General features: G+C 47.8%; 3 protein-coding genes across 4 annotated transcripts in view; 1 reads left to right on the top strand and 2 right to left on the bottom strand.

Moving 5' to 3' along the window:
* The window catches only part of eif5b (eukaryotic translation initiation factor 5B), a 14,860-nt gene extending 10,811 nt beyond the window's left edge, over positions 1-4,049 (top strand). Inside the window, exons 22-26 of one of the 2 annotated variants that reach the window (XM_034548716.1) lie at positions 648-724; positions 817-981; positions 1,675-1,813; positions 1,884-2,045; positions 2,415-4,049. In XM_034548716.1, the coding sequence (XP_034404607.1) occupies positions 648-724; positions 817-981; positions 1,675-1,813; positions 1,884-2,045; positions 2,415-2,522 (651 nt within the window). In that variant the 3' untranslated portion in view covers positions 2,523-4,049. The remainder of the gene's footprint in view (positions 1-647; positions 725-816; positions 982-1,674; positions 1,814-1,883; positions 2,046-2,414) is intronic. The other variant, XM_034548725.1, reaches the window with a different exon arrangement.
* Positions 4,050-5,298: 1,249 nt separating this feature from the next.
* On the bottom strand, positions 5,299-9,996 carry bco1l (beta-carotene oxygenase 1, like). The gene is made up of 11 exons (XM_034555781.1): positions 9,933-9,996; positions 9,396-9,524; positions 9,186-9,315; positions 8,183-8,330; positions 7,970-8,117; positions 7,023-7,243; positions 6,309-6,575; positions 6,123-6,228; positions 5,956-6,050; positions 5,527-5,638; positions 5,299-5,453 (listed from the first exon to the last, which is right to left on the bottom strand). Exons 1-11 carry the CDS (start codon positions 9,994-9,996, stop codon positions 5,299-5,301), a joined length of 1,575 nt encoding a protein of 524 aa, XP_034411672.1.
* Positions 9,997-13,602: 3,606 nt separating this feature from the next.
* Positions 13,603-17,500, bottom strand: part of LOC117741527 (kalirin-like) — a 58,400-nt gene continuing 54,502 nt past the window's right edge. Inside the window, exons 54-57 of the mRNA XM_034548617.1 lie at positions 15,359-15,544; positions 15,103-15,274; positions 14,854-14,996; positions 13,603-14,781 (exon numbers count right to left, since the gene is read on the bottom strand). Coding sequence (XP_034404508.1) covers positions 14,596-14,781; positions 14,854-14,996; positions 15,103-15,274; positions 15,359-15,544 — 687 coding nt within the window. The 3' untranslated portion in view covers positions 13,603-14,595. The remainder of the gene's footprint in view (positions 14,782-14,853; positions 14,997-15,102; positions 15,275-15,358; positions 15,545-17,500) is intronic.

Raw genomic sequence — 17,500 nt, 5'->3', positions numbered from 1 at the left:
TTAAAGCTGCATTCTCTCTCCTGACCACCAGGGGGCGACTCCTCTGGTTGTATAGAAGTCTGTTTCATGTGTTAAAGCTGCATTCTCTCTCCTGGCCACCAGGGGGCGACTCCTCTGGTTGTATAGAAGTCTGTTTCATGTGTTAAAGCTGCATTCTCTCTCCTGACCACCAGGGGGCGACTCCTCTGGTTGTATAGAAGTCTATGCTTCATGTGTTAAAGCTACATTCTCTCTTTTGACCACCAGGGGGCGACTCCTCTGGTTGTATAGAAGTCTATGCTTCATGTGTTAAAGCTACATTCTCTCTACTGACCACCAGGGGGCGACTCCTCTGGTTGTATAGAAGTCTATGCTTCATGTGTTAAAGCTACATTCTCTTAGGGCAGGGCTACAAGGTGATTGACAGGTCTCTATGTCACTCATCCTCAGTCCACATATGGTCACTTCCTGTTGCAGAAAAACAAGATGGCGACGGACAATACCCCGAACTGTCACAAACCATCGAGAGACGTCACCATGACAACGACGTACTTCTTTTAAACATATCGTGGTCTTGGTGACGTTTCAGTCTTAAGGCCGCTCCGTCTCTGTGCGATCGGGGTTTTACTCTGAAAAGCAGCAGGAAGTTGACCTCTCTGTCTCCGCAGTACGCCGGCATCAACATCGGTCCGGTTCACAAGAAGGACGTGATGAGGGCGTCGACGATGCTGGAGCACGACCTGCAGTACGTCCCGCTCTGCTGTTACTGCATATGTCATATAGAATATATATGTGTATTTAGTGTGTGCGTGTGTGTGTGTGTGTGTGTGTGTGTAGGTACGCGGTCATCCTGGCGTTTGATGTGAAGGTGGAGAGGGAGAGTCAAGAAATGGCCGACGCTCTGGGGATCCGGATCTTCTGGGCTGAGATCATCTACCATCTGTTTGACGCCTTCACCAAGTTCAGAGAGGACTACAAGAAGGCCAAGCAGGACGAGTTCAAGTACGAGTCACATGACCAGGGACTAGAACCACGCGACCAGGGACTAGAACCACGCGACCAGGGACTAGAACCACGCGACCAGGGACTAGAACCACGCGACCAGGGACTAGAACCACGCGACCAGGGACTAGAACCACGCGACCAGGGACTAGAACCACGCGACCAGGGACTAGAACCACGCGACCAGGGACTAGAACCACGCGACACCAGGGACTAGAACCACGCGACCAGGGACTAGAACCACGCGACCAGGGACTAGAACCACGCGACACCAGGGACTAGAACCACGCGACACCAGGGACTAGAACCACGCGACACCAGGGACTAGAACCACGCAACACCAGGGACTAGAACCACGCAACACCAGGGACTAGAACCACGCGACCAGGGACTAGAACCACGCGACCAGGGACTAGAACCACGCGACCAGGGACTAGAACCACGCGACCAGGGACTAGAACCACGCGACCAGGGACTAGAACCACGCGACCAGGGACTAGAACCACGCGACCATGGACTAGAACCCCGCGCGACCATGGACTAGAACCCCGCGCGACCATGGACTAGAACCCCGCGCGACCATGGACTAGAACCCCGCGCGACCATGGACTAGAACCCCGCGCGACCATGGACTAGAACCCCACGCGACCAGGGACTAGAACCACGCAAGCTTTATGGTTCTACTCGTTTCAGAAACATTGCGGTGTTCCCGGCGAAGCTGCGAGTTCTTCCTCAGTTCATCTTCAACTCGAGGGATCCCATCGTGATGGGCGTCGTCGTGGACGCCGGCGTCCTCCGACAGGGAACGCCGCTGTGCGTCCCCAGTAAAGGGGTAAGCCCCGCCCCCTCTTTAAATGCATAATAAACAATAAGTGGTTCATTGAACGCGCTGCTCGTTTCAGTTCGTGGACATCGGCATCGTGACGAGCATCGAGATGAACCACAAGTCCGTTGAGAGCGCCAAGAAGGGCCAGGAGATCTGCATCAAGATTGAGTCCATCCCCGGGGACTCGCCCAAGATGTACGGCCGCCATTTTGAAGCCACCGACATCCTCGTGAGCAAGGTGAGGAGGAGGGAGGGAGGGGGGGGGGGGGGGGGGGGGGGGGGAGGAGGAGGAGGAGGAGGAGGAGGAGTCAAACGCTCAGAGTTCATATTAACAGCCTCGTGCACACGTACATGAAGGTGGTGTGTTCGGGGACTCGGGCTAAAGATTGGAGATCAACGTTATGAAACATAACAAAACATCATAACAATAGATCCGTCTGACATGAAATCAGAATTTCAGAATAAGAGTTTTCAGTGACAGGCTTTTATTGTGAAATATCTGCAATAAAATGAGTTTCAGAAGAAATAAAAGTATAAACCGAAACAGCATTATTGTTGTTGACGTTGTAATTGTTTACAAGGTTCAGTTTTGTTGTTTGTGTTTCAGATCACACGAGCGTCCATCGACGCCCTGAAGAACTGGTTCAGAGACGAGATGACGAAGAACGACTGGCAGCTGATCATGGAGCTGAAGAAGACCTTCGAGATCATCTGAGGGACACACACAGACACACACAGACACACAGAGAGACACACAGACACACAGACACACACACAGACACACAGAGACACACACAGAGACACACACAGAGACACACAGACACACACAGACACACACAGAGAGACACACACAGACACACAGACACACACACAGACACACAGAGACACACACAGAGACACACACAGAGACACACAGACACACACAGACACACACAGAGAGACACACAGACACACACAGACACACACAGACACACACAGAGAGACACACAGACACACACAGAGACACACAGAGAGACACACACAGAGACACACAGAGACACACACAGACACACACAGACACACAGAGAGACACACAGACACACAGACACACACACAGACACACAGAGACACACACAGAGACACACACAGAGACACACAGACACACACAGACACACACAGAGAGACACACAGACACACACAGACACACACAGACACACACAGAGAGACACACAGACACACACACAGAGACACACAGAGACACACAGAGACACACAGAGACACACACAGAGACACACACAGAGACACACAGAGACACACACAGACACACACAGAGAGACACACAGACACACACAGAGACACACAGAGAGACACACACAGAGACACACAGACACACAGAGACACACACAGAGAGACACACAGAGACACACAGAGAGACACACACAGAGACACACAGAGAGACACACAGAGAGACACACAGAGAGACACACACAGAGACACACACAGAGACACACAGAGAGACACACAGACACACACAGAGAGACACACAGAGACACACAGAGAGACACACACAGAGACACACAGAGAGACACACAGAGACACACACATACACACACATACACACACAGAGAGACACACAGAGACACACAGACACACAGACACACACACAGACACAAAGACACAGAGACACAGACACACACAGACACACACACACACAGAGACACACACACAGACACAGACACACACACAGAGACACACAGACACACAGAGACACACAGACACACACAGACACAGACACACACACAGAGACACACAGACACACAGAGACACACAGACACACACAGACACAGACACACACACACACACTCCCGTCGATGATGCTGGAAAAAGGAAACGGGGAAAGTTGTTCTGTGAGAAACGAACAGTTTTTTCCACTGACGTGAACAGAACACACACACAGACACACACACACACAGAGACACACACACACACACACAGTATTCCAACGTGCCTGTTCTTCAGCATCAACGTTGTTATTATTTCTTCTTCTCTGGTTTGTGGCTGCTGCTTCGGGTCCCAGGATCCGGCCCCGCCCCTCTTTCCCCCAGACTTAACGAGGAGCCAAACCCAGGTGCATTGTGGGTATGAAGCGGCAGCCGGGCCGTACAGACCAAAGTCAATGAAGCGTTGACTTTAAAAGACTTTCAGGAGGTTTTAAACTGTTTGTGCTGATTAATAAACTCTCATGATTCTGATGAAACTTGAAGAACGTTTCACTTTCCTCTTCTTTTATTTTCATGTTTCAAATCATTAATAGTTTTTAATTTGGTCTTTTAGTCTGAAACATTTAAATTCTGCTTCAAAGGTTTCACCAACAAAGATGAAACTTAATATCACAGTATTAAGAATAAATGAGTAATGCGATAGGAACACTAGTAGAAAGAGTTAAGTATTGTCAATAAATAATCAAAACTTTATTTAAAAACACAAGCAGACCTTTAAGGTCGTCAGGGACTGGTTCTCATGGTCTGGTTCTCATGGTCTGGTTCTCATGGTCTGGTTCTCATGGTTTGGGTTTTATGGTCTGGTTCTCATGGTCTGGTTCTCATGGTCTGGTTCTCATGGTCTGGTTCTCATGGTCTGGTTCTCATGGTTTGGGTTTTATGGTCTGGTTCTCATGGTCTGGTTCTCATGGTCTGGGTTCTCATGGTCTGGTTCTCATGGTCTGGGTTCTCATGGTCTGGTTCTCATGGTTTGGGTTTTATGGTCTGGGTTTTATGGTCTGGTTCTCATGGTCTGGTTCTCATGGTCTGGGTTTTATGGTGCGTTTAAGGACCCTGTGACATCTGACCGCCTCAGTCTGTGAGTGCGTCATCAAAAACAAGATTATTACCCAGAATTCCACTTGTCCGGCCTGGGACACACAACAACCCGGCTCCTCCCCCATGTTGGATATTTGCAATGCAAATTTAAATAAATAAAGTGTATTGTATCAAAACTGATGTGTTTGAATGTATTTATTATTATTGTATAACTCAAATTCACAATAGCTCATTTTATTTTATTTAAAAAGTGTTTTAAAGTAAAAGTTTTGCTTAGGTTAATTTTATTAAAAATAAAAATACTTACGTTTAATAGATTGAATTGATAACTGAATCAAACTAGATGAATAAAATAATTACAGAAAATAATTCCATCAAACTGTAAAGTTTTAGTCTCATAACAATTCATAAACTTTTTTATTTAGTCAAAACATTGTAATAATACTTTAAGCCTTAACAGCTGATTTCTTAAAACAATGATTAATTAATAACGTGAAGCTTTAAAACATGAACACATTCGTTTTATTTACTCGTTTAAACTCGGAACATTGATTTGTCTTTATAGACACAAATAAAACAAAAAGACTTTAAAGGGTTCATCCTCTGGGGAGCAGGACCCGAATGGATCTCTTGTAGAACAACAATAATGTATAAAAACTCGTCATAAAGGAATAAATAACGTGGGTTTGTCCGTCAGACGGCGGCCGGGATGAAGTGCCCGTGGAGGTCCATGTGGACCCGGATCGGCATGGAGGCCCGGCCCAGCTCCTTGAAGGTTTTGGCGTCGAGGACGAGCATGAAGGGAGAGACGTTCGGGTCCGGAGACACGACGGAGGACAAGATCACGCCTGAAAGAAAGAACCGGTCAGAACCGGTCAGAACCGGTCGGGGGGGTTCACCCCGAGACGAGCGGTGGCTCACCGTCGTCTTCCTCCACGGCTCCCGGAGACGCCACGAACACCGGCTCCGAGGGGAAGCAGTTCTCCTGGGTCCACTCCAGGTGGGTCCTGGTGACGAGGTCGAACTTGGCCATCTGTTGGAGAGAGAGGAGTACTCGGGTCCAGACGTCTCAGTTACATTTGTTTTACTCTGTTGCGTTCAGGGACAGCGACGGGAAACGGACAGTGTAAAGCTGAAGCTAATGGGAAATGTCCGTTTTGCAGATATTTGTTCATAAACAAAAGGATTAGACTCATAATTCAAATGATGGCGGTCAAGAGGCTGAAATTGGTCATGAAGGTCAAGTTTACGAGGTCGCCTGAACAGTCACTTCAGTGGTTCATCCTCTGGGGAACTCGAGTGTTTGAGATGTTTGGGACCAGAACGGTGGACTGACGGTTGGTGTTTCACCTTGTTGGGATGAGGCGACCACTCCACCCTGGAGCCGTAGAAGTATCGGTACTTCTTGGCGTTGAAGTTGTAGTTGATTCCCGGCAGCTCCAGACCTGAGGAGGACTCGGACTCGTTAGCTCGGGGAAGGAGAGAACGTCTCAAAGCAAATGGTGCAGAGGACCAACCTTCAAACAGAGTTTCTGGCCGGCAGAAGACGGAGCCGTCCTCCTGCAGCGCGGCCTGGGCCGTCGTGTCCGTCAGGGTCACCAAGTTGGACCCCCTGGGGGCTTCCTGGAGAACACATCACCACAAACCCTCAACACATGCGCCTCACAAGAGGACTGGGCTGTATTTCTGTCGCCGGCCTTCACCTTGAGGACGTGGAGCGGCAGAACGAACCGCTGGCACGCCGGTGGCTTGAAGCTCCGGTTGGACCGGATGAATTCGTCGGTCTCCTGCCTCATGTTCTTGATGTAGAACATCTCGTACAGGTCGCTGTTCTCGTAGGCGATCAGGTCCAACACCACGTGGCCGTTGGCCTCGTACGCGTTGATGTGGTGAAATACCACCAGGGCGTCGCCAAAGAAACGGGTGGACACGGCCTTTCCGGTCATTTTGTTGACGACGTGAAACAACGTCTGGGCAAGGAAACGCAAAACAGTTGGTTATTCTGTTCTATTAGTCTGCGGTATGCACCTGGGTCAGGTGTGCCTCTGGAGACCTTGCATACTTCTGATTCCTGGAGGTTCTTATTGTAAGTCGCTTTGGATAAAAGCGTCAGCTAAATGACGTGATGTAATGTAATGATTCATCATATTTGTCCATTCGTTCCTTCAGAACTCCAAAACCCGTCAGCGGGATGAAAAAAAACACGTTTATCAGTCATTATTATATAAATAAACCATTTGTTGGAACCAGATTAATTAAATCCTGAGCTCTTCAGTGAAACTAGGAAGCTAAACACTGAACAGAACTACCTGTATGGACCACAAGCTGAAACATGCTCCAGGTGTTGCTGAGGACGCTATAATAAAACCAAAGCTTTCACGAGACGGTTTGGACGTGAACTTGTGAAGTCGACTTACGATGTTGTCCTTGTCGAACCTGAGACAGCTGCCCCAGTTGACCCCTCTGAAGTAGGCGGTGGCCAGTTTGACCACGTCCAGTTTGAAGGGCTGCTCCACGAACACGATGTAGTTGTCGGTCATGCCGAAGCTGTGGAAGTAACTCGGGAACAGAGTGGAACGAAGCGGGATCGAACACACCTGCTGGACCTTCCTCAGCGCCGGCTTCTTGCGCTCTTTATCTGGAACAAGCAACTCAGCGCTGTAAGTACTTTCCTTATATTATGGTCTTTGACTTGTCCGCCGTTAGGTGCATGTTCTGTAACTAGCGTAGCATCAAAGCATGGTGCCATTAGCAAGCTAGCCAGTTACCCAGTTGGTCTCTCCAGCTTCCACCTCTACTCGATTACGTTTTTAAATGTAACTCCTTTGTAACCATAATATTCCACTGCTCGGTACATTTGTTTACTTCATACTGAAATCAGCAACGGTACACATAAAGATGGCCGCCGCTGTGACCGTTGAGTTGAATGGGAATGTCCGTCTACTCTAAAGACCTTCAGCCTCAGACGGACTCTTTGGCTGCAAGTCTCCCAACGTCTCCTAAAAGACTACTTTGCTCCCTTTTCAACACTGAATACACTTTGAACCTGAACCTTGAACCTGAAAAAGATAAACCAGGTTTCCTGTTTACATAACGACTTCTGAAGAGGCTGTAGATACAGGGATCTCTTTTAGGACCTTACTGATAAGTCTGTTTCCAGGACAGTCTGATTGCAGCATCATTAAACAATTTAACCATTTTAGATAAAGATGCAACTTATTGAGCTCAGGTACAATAAAGTAACTTTATTGCTGCAACTAATCTAAAATACAAAGTTCCCCGGCAGCAGTCTGGTAAAGTCCTCCAGCATCAACATGAACACAACATCTTTGAAGTCTTTGAAGATTACTGTGGGCCACCTTACCTGAAGCATCAGCTGGGACTTTGAAGATGACGTATTTGGGCAGGCCCAGGCCCATGATGGCCGTGCCCATGTTGTAGGTGTTGCCCTCGTTGTCATAGTGAGGGTGAGCCGTCGCCAGGTTCAGAGCGATGTGGTTCCTGTAGTTAATCTAGAAATTGGCGGAAAGGTTGGATCAAGAAAACAGGATACATATGAGGATGGATACCGACTTACCCTGCCGACAGTTTCCAGGGTCACAGGATCAATCTGGTTCATGTAGTTGACCTCGGAGGAAGCGTAGTAGTCTTGACCGTAGCGGATGATGTTTATCAAGTTGTTATCGGTGAAGTCAGGGATGATGTTGCTGAGGTGCGTGAATGCCCTAAAGAGGGTTTGAGAAAAGTTAACCTGTACAACCAGATATCTACTTATTCTGGATAGACTAAGATGTATCTCTCTGTCTCCTTGATGGACTAAGACATATCTTGATGGACTAAGACATATCTCTCTGTCTCCTTGATGGACTAAGACATATCTTGATGGACTAAGACATATCTCTCTGTCTCCTTGATGGACTAAGACATATCTTGATGGACTAAGACATATCTCTCTGTCTCCTTGATGGACTAAGACATATCTCGAAGGACTAAGACAGATCTCTATGTCTCCTTGATGGACTAAGACATATCTCTCTGTCTCCTTGATGGACTAAGACAGATCTCTATGTCTCCTTGATGGACTAAGACATATCTCGATGGACTAAGACAGATCTCTATGTCTCCTTGATGGACTAAGACAGATCTTGATGAACTAAGACAGATCTCTATGTCTCCTTGATGGACTAAGACATATCTCGATGGACTAAGACAGATCTCTATGTCTCCTTGATGGACTAAGACAGATCTTGATGAACTAAGACAGATCTCTATGTCTCCTTGATGGACTAAGACATATCTCGATGGACTAAGACAGATCTCTATGTCTCCTTGATGGACTAAGACAGATCTCTATGTCTCCTTGATGGACTAAGACAGATCTCTATGTCTCCTTGATGGACTAAGACAGATCTCTATGTCTCCTTGATGGACTAAGACATATCTCGATGGACTAAGACAGATCTCTATGTCTCCTTGATGGACTAAGACAGATCTCTATGTCTCTTTGATGGACTAAGACAGATCTCTATGTCTCCTTGATGGACTAAGACGGATCTCTACTCAATCTGGGTGGACTGTACCTGGAAAAGATGTTTTGGCAGGGATCCGGGTAGATCATGGTTCCAAACTCTGAGACAACGATCCTGTTGGCCTTGATGTTCCTTTTGTAGGTCTCACTCTTCAGAAACTTACTCCTGTAAGTCACCTCCCCTGAAACCAGACCAGTTAGTCTCACAGCTCTCCATCAGAGAAGTCATGTTCCATGTAGATCTTCTTTTCTTCGGTCTCACCGTTGCCGAAGGTGAAGCTGTGAATGAGCGACATGCCGTCAAACCAGTGGTTGTACTGGGAGCTGCCCACGGAGAACAGACCCGGCCCGTTCCTCAGCAGAGTTCCCTGCAGCCAGGACGGGATGGACCCTGCAGGTCAAAGGTCACACAGGTATTTTACCTTGTTTATTGTCATTTGCGTGTTCCGCTGATGGTGTAAAACGAGATGAACTAAAATAAAACATTAAAGATACATTTAATACCCATAATTTATCATTTTAAACAACTACATTACAAATTATTAATCAATCAATAACTTACAAAACTCAGCTCTCAAAACTTCCACTGTTAAAGTAATTATTGATTGATTGATTTTCTACTTGATGCAAATGTATATTACAGAACAATGTTGAATAATAATACATTTCTCAATCTGATGTCAAACCACATCTTTATAATATAATAAAGATATAATAAACCAATGACAAAAGGAACGATCCAAAAGCATCTGAAACTAAATAAATGTATTAGCAGTTTATTATATTATATCAAACTCACCTTCCACCCGAGCTTTCACCGGCTCGGGAGTTTCCGATCCGTTTGTTGCAAAGATCGACTGCATGTTTCCTTCAGTTCCACTGAAACACGGACCGGACCTTATGTCTGCGTGAGGATCTCCACATTTCAGAAAGCATATCAACTTTGTGGATTATGTAACCGCCCGGCTGTGGACTTCACTCTGCTTTTCACAATAAAAGCCTGTGCGGTTGGTCTAACGACATCTGACCTCCTTAAAGCGCCACATGATCGCAGTGAAAGTGACCGAGCTTCATCTGACGAGATAAACACGTGTATTCTTAACACTTCAATTAAACACGTGTATTCTTAACACTTCAATTAAACACGTGTATTCGTAACACTTCAATATAAAGAATAAGATTAAATTCTCTTTTCTTAACTTTCCGATCTTGATTTAATTTCCGAACGTGTGAAAAAGCTGAGTAGCTAAAATGTGATCTTCAGACCCTGTAATTGGTTGAATTAGTTTACTGCTTTACAACTGCTCTTATCAGGGTTGAACCACGTCAACTGAACCTCAATAATCAACAGTAACTGTGATGCTTTAGGGCAGGAAGTATCGGTACGGTGTCTGCGGAGCAGGAAGTATCGGTACGGTGTCTGCGGAGCAGGAAGTATCGGTACGGTGTCTGCGGAGCAGGAAGTATCGGTACGGTGTCTGCGGTGCAGGAAGTATCGGTACGGTGTCTGCGGTGCAGGAAGTATCGGTACGGTGTCTGCGGAGCAGGAAGTATCGGTACGGTGTCTGCGGTGCAGGAAGTATCGGTACGGTGTCTGCGGTGCAGGAAGTATCGGTACGGTGTCTGCGGAGCAGGAAGTATCGGTACGGTGTCTGCGGAGCAGGAAGTATCGGTACGGTGTCTGCGGAGCAGGAAGTATCGGTACGGTGTCTGCGGTGCAGGAAGTATCGGTACGGTGTCTTCGGAGCAGGAAGTATCGGTACGGTGTCTGCGGTGCAGGAAGTATCGGTACGGTGTCTGCGGAGCAGGAAGTATCGGTACGGTGTCTGCGGTGCAGGAAGTATCGGTACGGTGTCTGCGGTGCAGGAAGTATCGGTACGGTGTCTGCGGAGCAGGAAGTATCGGTACGGTGTCTGCGGTGCAGGAAGTATCGGTACGGTGTCTGCGGTGCAGGAAGTATCGGTACGGTGTCTGCGGTGCAGGAAGTATCGGTACGGTGTCTGCGGAGCAGGAAGTATCGGTACGGTGTCTGCGGTGCAGGAAGTATCGGTACGGTGTCTGCGGTGCAGGAAGTATCGGTACGGTGTCTGCGGTGCAGGAAGTATCGGTACGGTGTCTGCGGAGCAGGAAGTATCGGTACGGTGTCTGCGGTGCAGGAAGTATCGGTACGGTGTCTGCGGAGCAGGAAGTATCGGTGATGCTTTTATTTTGTAGGATGTCTCTTGACTTCTCGATGTTATTGAGTTCAGTAGACGAGGACTAAACGCTGTTCAAGGGTTCAACACCGAGACAAAGATCCTTTGAGCAACAGCTGAATAATAAGACGAGAAATCAGCAGTCCTTGGTCAAAGAAACAGGAAGCTTAGATTTAAACAGGAACAGCTTCCTGTTTCAGTGTCCAGTTTCACAATAAAAGCAGCCTTTTCTCATGTAACACAAATAAAATATCTGATAACTTATTATTGGTTATTGTTGATGGAAAGATGGACATCGTCTGCATAACGTCTGATTCATAACTTTTCACTGGTAATGTATCAAACATTACACTTCACAAAATAACACAATAAACCTCATATTACAATGCTATGCTAATAACAGCAGACTAAATGCCTGTTAGCTTAGCATAATCAGATATTTCTTCCAGTCTAAACTACATGAATACTTAATGCTTTTTAACCTTGTTATATTAATTAATTAAATGATTTCAATGAGTATAGCATATGGAGCATTGTCGATTACAACATAACCTATAATAAAGTGTTTCTTGTACATCAGTAGGCATATAATCAATAATAATATATAGATTCCACAAAGAATGACCACGTTGAACAGACAGTTTTGGATGAAAAATGAAGTTTATTACAAACAACGACAGAGAGCTGTTAGCGGTCAGTTAGCAGCTGTTAGTTCTGTACAAATAACACTGTTTGATTGGTTAGTTGAGTTTGCCAATCGGCAACAAGGCTAGGTACATACTAGAACCTTCTTTATTCTTCACAGTGCACTAGCATCCATCCTAGACCTGCATAGTGCACTCCATGCTTCCCTAAACTCTTCATAGTGCACCCTTTCCTGGTTACACCATCTCCTTCAACCTTTCCAGTGCACTCCAAGTTGGAACGATTGGAGACATTTTCTTAAAAGATATTTGACCCCAGAGAAGTTTTCTACTCTTTTGTTGTTGTTGTTGTTGTTGTTGCATTCTCAATCACAACATTGACATCCCTGGAAAAGGAAACACAGGTAGCGTCCTTCCCCTCATTAATGCCACGTCCGTGTGGCGTCGTTAAGACGGGATGTAAATACTGTGCACGAGTTCGTATTTAAATACCTTGAACAATAGACTTGAAGAGTCCATGTTTTTCCTTTTTTACAGGACATGAATGTGCCTTTAAAGAGCTTTAAAGGGCATTAAAGAGCCTTAAAGAGCATTAAAGAACTTTAAAGAGCCTTAAATAACTTTAAAGAGCCTCAAAGAGCTTTAAAGAGCCTTAAAGAACTTTAAAGAGCCTTAAATAACTTTAAAGAGCCTCAAAGAGCTTTAAAGAGCATTAAAGAACTTTAAAGAGCCTTAAATAACTTTAAAGAGCCTTACAGACCCTTAAAGAGCCTCAAAGAGCTTTAAAGAGCCTTAAATAACTTTAAAGAGCCTTACAGGGCCTTAAAGAGCATTAAAGAACTTTAAAGAGCCTTACAGAGCCTTACATAACTTTAAAGAGCCTCAAAGTGCTTTAAAGAGCATTAAAGAACATTAAAGAGCCTTAAAGAGCATTAAAGAACTTTAAAGAGCCTTAAAGAGCATTAAATAACTTTAAAGAGCCTTAAATAACTTTAAAGAGCCTTACAGAGCCTTAAAGAACTTTAAAGAGCCTCAAAGAGCTTTAAAGAGCATTAAAGAACTTTAAAGAACTTTAAAGAGCCTTAAAGAGCATTAAAGAACTTTAAAGAGCCTTACAGAGCCTTAAAGAGCTTTAAAGAGCCTTAAAGGGCAACACACACTCGATTAAACATTTTGAATGAAACATAATGGGAGATGGACTCAAATCAAATGCTCACAGGGAGTGGGAGGAGACGTATTCTCACTTTTAGTTAACGAGTGGAACAAATCTCCATTTTTAACCTGCTAACTTCCAAATGTTTCGTGTTCATCTCGCACACCAGTGTGTGTTGCCCTGAACGCAACGTGGTTCTCAAAAATACAACCTCCTGAGCTGCATTTGAAGGCAACTTCCACGTCTCTCCCTACACCCTTCATAGCTTCACACCTTAAGCCCTCCGTAGTGCACTTGACAGGCTGCCTAGCTCCTTAAGGATTGGGGTGTGGTCTGAGGAGAGAGAGAGAGAGAGAGAGAGAGAGAGAGAGAGAGAGAGAGAGAGAGAGAGAGAGAGAGAGAGAGAGAGAGAGAGAGAGAGAGAGAGAGAGAGAGAGAGAGAGAGAGAGAGAGAGAGAGAGAGAGAGAGAGAGAGAGAGAGAGAGAGAGAGAGAGAGAGAGAGAGAGAGAGAGAGAGATGTCGTTCTGTTTTCAGTGTCCAGAGTTAGTGGAGGAGTTGGAGGTCTGGTCTATATACAGGAACAAGAAATGCATAATATCCAAACTAACCAGAGCTGCATGCACACAAGGGGGAGGAAGGGAAGGAGATAAGGAGGGAAGGAGATAAGGAGGGAAGGAAGCAGCTCTGGTTCGCTAAAAAGACAAAAAAACTGGTGTCACCGCAAACACGAGTCTTCATGGCAACGCTACACGACCTAACTGTCCATGGTCACACACACACACACACACACACATTCTCTCTCACACACACACATACAAACAATATGACAGTTTCTCTTGTTTTCTAATTGAGGTGAAAAACAGCTTATATTATTCTGATCATAATCACCATACTTAATCATCATCAGAGCAGTGGGGTGTGTGTGGAGTGTGTGTGTCTTTTCAGTCTGTTTATACACACTATTAACAAGGTGAGAGCGAGAGGTCAGATCTGATTGGCTGACGGGTCTTTTTCACCTCTTCTCTTCCAGGAGGCTTTTATTTATTATTATTATTTTTTAAACTTTTTTTTAAATCATCTCCGGTCTCAGCTTCCTGGAATCACAGTTTGTCGTCTTCGTCGTCGGTGATGAAGATGATGTGGTCATGTGACTTCCCCCCCACGGACACTTTGTGACAGTGGGAGTCGGTTTTCAGTAAACTGGACGTCTGATTGGACGAGGTGAGGACGGAGGCGTGTTTTGGTTGACCCAGGAGGGAGGAGACTAACAGTGCCTGCTGCTGTGTGTGTGTGTGTGTGATTCAGGTGATTTATCAATTACGTAACAATCCCAATATTTACTGTTTTATGTGAGTTTGAGAGAATAACTGTCTGACACCTCCACCTTTGAGGCTCCGTCTCCGTTTCCCAGAATGCCTCTGACCCTGTTACCTTGCAGTATTTGTGTACTGTGGGTGTGTTGTTGTGTACTATTGTGTGTGGAGCGCGCTGCGTGCCACCCAGCCCTCGGCGGCCGGAGAGTCGCTGTTGGCCGGCCGGTACACCAGACTCTGACCCTGCTGGTTGGACGCCAGAATCTGAACCTTCTCGCCCCGAAACACGGAGATCTCGTCCTCCCGAACCGCCGTGAAGTCCTGCAGCACCAGAACCAGCTCCTAAGGGGTTGGGGGGACTTTAGACTTTAGAAATCAAGTACGAGAGGGTACAAGGAGGACGGGGTTCCAAACCTGGTCGTCCTGCTCGCCGTCAGGAGGCTGAAGGGCGTGGCCGTTGGGCGTGGGCGGGGCTGACGGCGGTCGCCCTGACGACAAAGGGCGGGTCACCGATATCCCGCCCTCTTTCCTCTGGTACTCAATGGGAGACTGGAGAGCTGTGGAGTCCAAACAGATTCAGGATCAACTAACCCAGATCATATCCAGATGTGTTTAACGGGCATAGAAGACTGTTTGTGGTTTCCAGGGGGTTCAAGGACTCACCGGAAAGGAAGTTGTTCTGCACGTCCAGCAGGGTGGCGATGGTCTCCACCCAGGTCATCTTGATGCTGGCGGAGGATGCCTGCAGCGTGAAGCGCTCTGCCGAGCCACGAGACCACAACACAAACTTACAGGGGTCCCCGTCCACGCTGTCCTGCATCGCCAGGTAACTCACCTGATCACATGGGAACAACACCATCAGAAACCAGTGGGAACCAGTCAGAACACAGATCCACGTGCCAACGTAAGCCGGTCCCACCTTGATGCTGTTCTTGAACTGGTACCCCGGGTTGTTGGAGCCTTTGCGCAGCAGTTCGCTGAAGATGACGATCTGCTCGAACAGGAAGACTCTTCGCTCTTTACTGCGAGACAGAACTCCTCCGTCCTGCTCCCACACACAGAAGGTCTCCTGCTGCAGCAGCTTCCCCTGAGAGGTCAGCTTCCCCTGGACCGCAGGACAAAGGGTTCCTCAGGGTTCTACACTTCATGGTCATTCATTATGGGGTTCCTCAGAGTATTATGGTCATTACTATTCATGGTCATTGTGGTGGCTGGGGCGTGGTTAGGCTCAGCTGCAGGCGGGGGGGGGGGGGGGGGGGCGGGGGAGGAGGCTCCGGGAACAGGTGCTGGGAAGAGTCCTAATTGGCCTCAGCTGTAGGGGATCATTGGTATTGTGTCTCGCCCCTATATCAGGTGCGACGGAGATGGAGACACGAGACCGGCAGTGATCCAAATAAAGTATCTTGCCAAACATTACACTAAGTGTGCTCATTCCTTGGTGCTGGGGGGGAACCCTGGGATTGTGACAGGAGTTGTTACCCTGGAGCCCAATGTGGGGCCCCCCTGAAGTAAAAAGAAGGAGAGGAGCAACACCTGAATCTTTCGGCCCAGCCGGTCATCGCGTAGGGGTCGATGCTGGGTGTGATCGCAGCGGGACCAGGTGGAGGCCAACCGCCAGTTCCTGGGGGCGCTCAAGGTCCAGACTGAGAGGCAGACCTACGCCCTCGGGGCTGCCTCGACAGCTCGGCACAATTACGCGGCTGTGCGTAAAGCCGTCATGGATCGGCTGGCACTGCACCCGCAGGACCACCGGCGGAGGTTCCGCAAGGCCCTTTACCGGCCCTTTACGTACGCGCACCAGCTGAAGGACTCCGCCACCAGATGGCTACAGCCTGGGAGCCCAGGGGTGGCGCAGGCGGCGGTGGAGAAGGTCGTCTTGGAGCAGTTCATGGGGGGGCTGCCGAACATCGGAGTTCTGTCACGGCCCCACGTTGCTGGAGGCCACCTTCACTGGCGGAGGATCACCCGCCGGTTCATCCCTGCGGTCATGGGGCCCGGCCGACGCAGTTCCTGACCGGCCGACGCAGTTCCTGACACGACCCATACCGGCCCCACGGTCAGCAACCCTCCCCGGCTCCCGAGTTCCACTTCATGGAAGATTTTCCACTCGAGCAGTCTCTGGACGATACTCTACGCTCAGCCTTCGACCAAGTGATAAGAATTGATGGTCAGTTGGTGTGCCTTCATATACGCATTTTTCTGGTGCAGTCATATGTGCATTTTTCATTGATTAGGGACAGACTGTATAGAGTGAGCCGTGACACTCAGACAGGAGAGGAAAACACCCAGTTGCTGGTGCCGAAAATCCGCCCGGAGTGTCAATTGGTAAATCCACCGGCCATTCCGAGGGCGCCTTTGCGTCCTCTGCCATTAATGGAGGTTCCGTTCGAACGAATCGCCATGGACCTCATCGGGCCATTTCACCGGAGTGCACGCGGATATCGCTTTGTGTAACTCCTGGTGGATTACGCAACGCGATATCCGGAGGCAGTGCCATTGCGCAACATTCCTGCAGGCGCTGTTCCAGGTCATCTCCCGAGTCGGAATCCCGAAAGAGATTCTGACTGACCAGGGCACCCAGTTCATGTCACGAACACTGAGAGAACTTTACGGGTTACTGGGCATCAAGTCTATTCGGACCAGTGTGTACCACCCACAGACCGACGGTCTGGTGGATCGTCTGAATAAGACTTTAAAGTCCATGATCCGTAAATGTATTAATGACGTTGTTTGCAGTGCGGGAGGTCCCCCAGGCCTCCACGGGATTTTCTCCCTTTGAACTGTTGTTCGGCAGGACTCCGCAGGGGGTGCTCGACCTCATTAAAGAAAACTTTGGAGGAGGGGCCGAGCACCAGTAAAAGTGAGATTCAGTACGTGCTGGGCCTGCGAGCAAAGCTCCACACACTGGGTAGGATGTCACTGGGGAGAATTTGCTCCAGGACCAGGGACGGCAACAACGCCTGTACAACAGAGGGGCCAGGCTGAGACAATTCACACCGGGAGAGAAGGTACTTGCTTCCTTCTACCAGCTCTAAACTCCTCATCAAGTGGAAAGGGCCCT

Source organism: Cyclopterus lumpus, chromosome 2 (assembly GCF_009769545.1).
Source record: "Cyclopterus lumpus isolate fCycLum1 chromosome 2, fCycLum1.pri, whole genome shotgun sequence".
Taxonomy (NCBI): Eukaryota; Metazoa; Chordata; class Actinopteri; order Perciformes; family Cyclopteridae; genus Cyclopterus; species Cyclopterus lumpus.
This window is presented reverse-complemented; position numbering and strand designations above follow the sequence as displayed.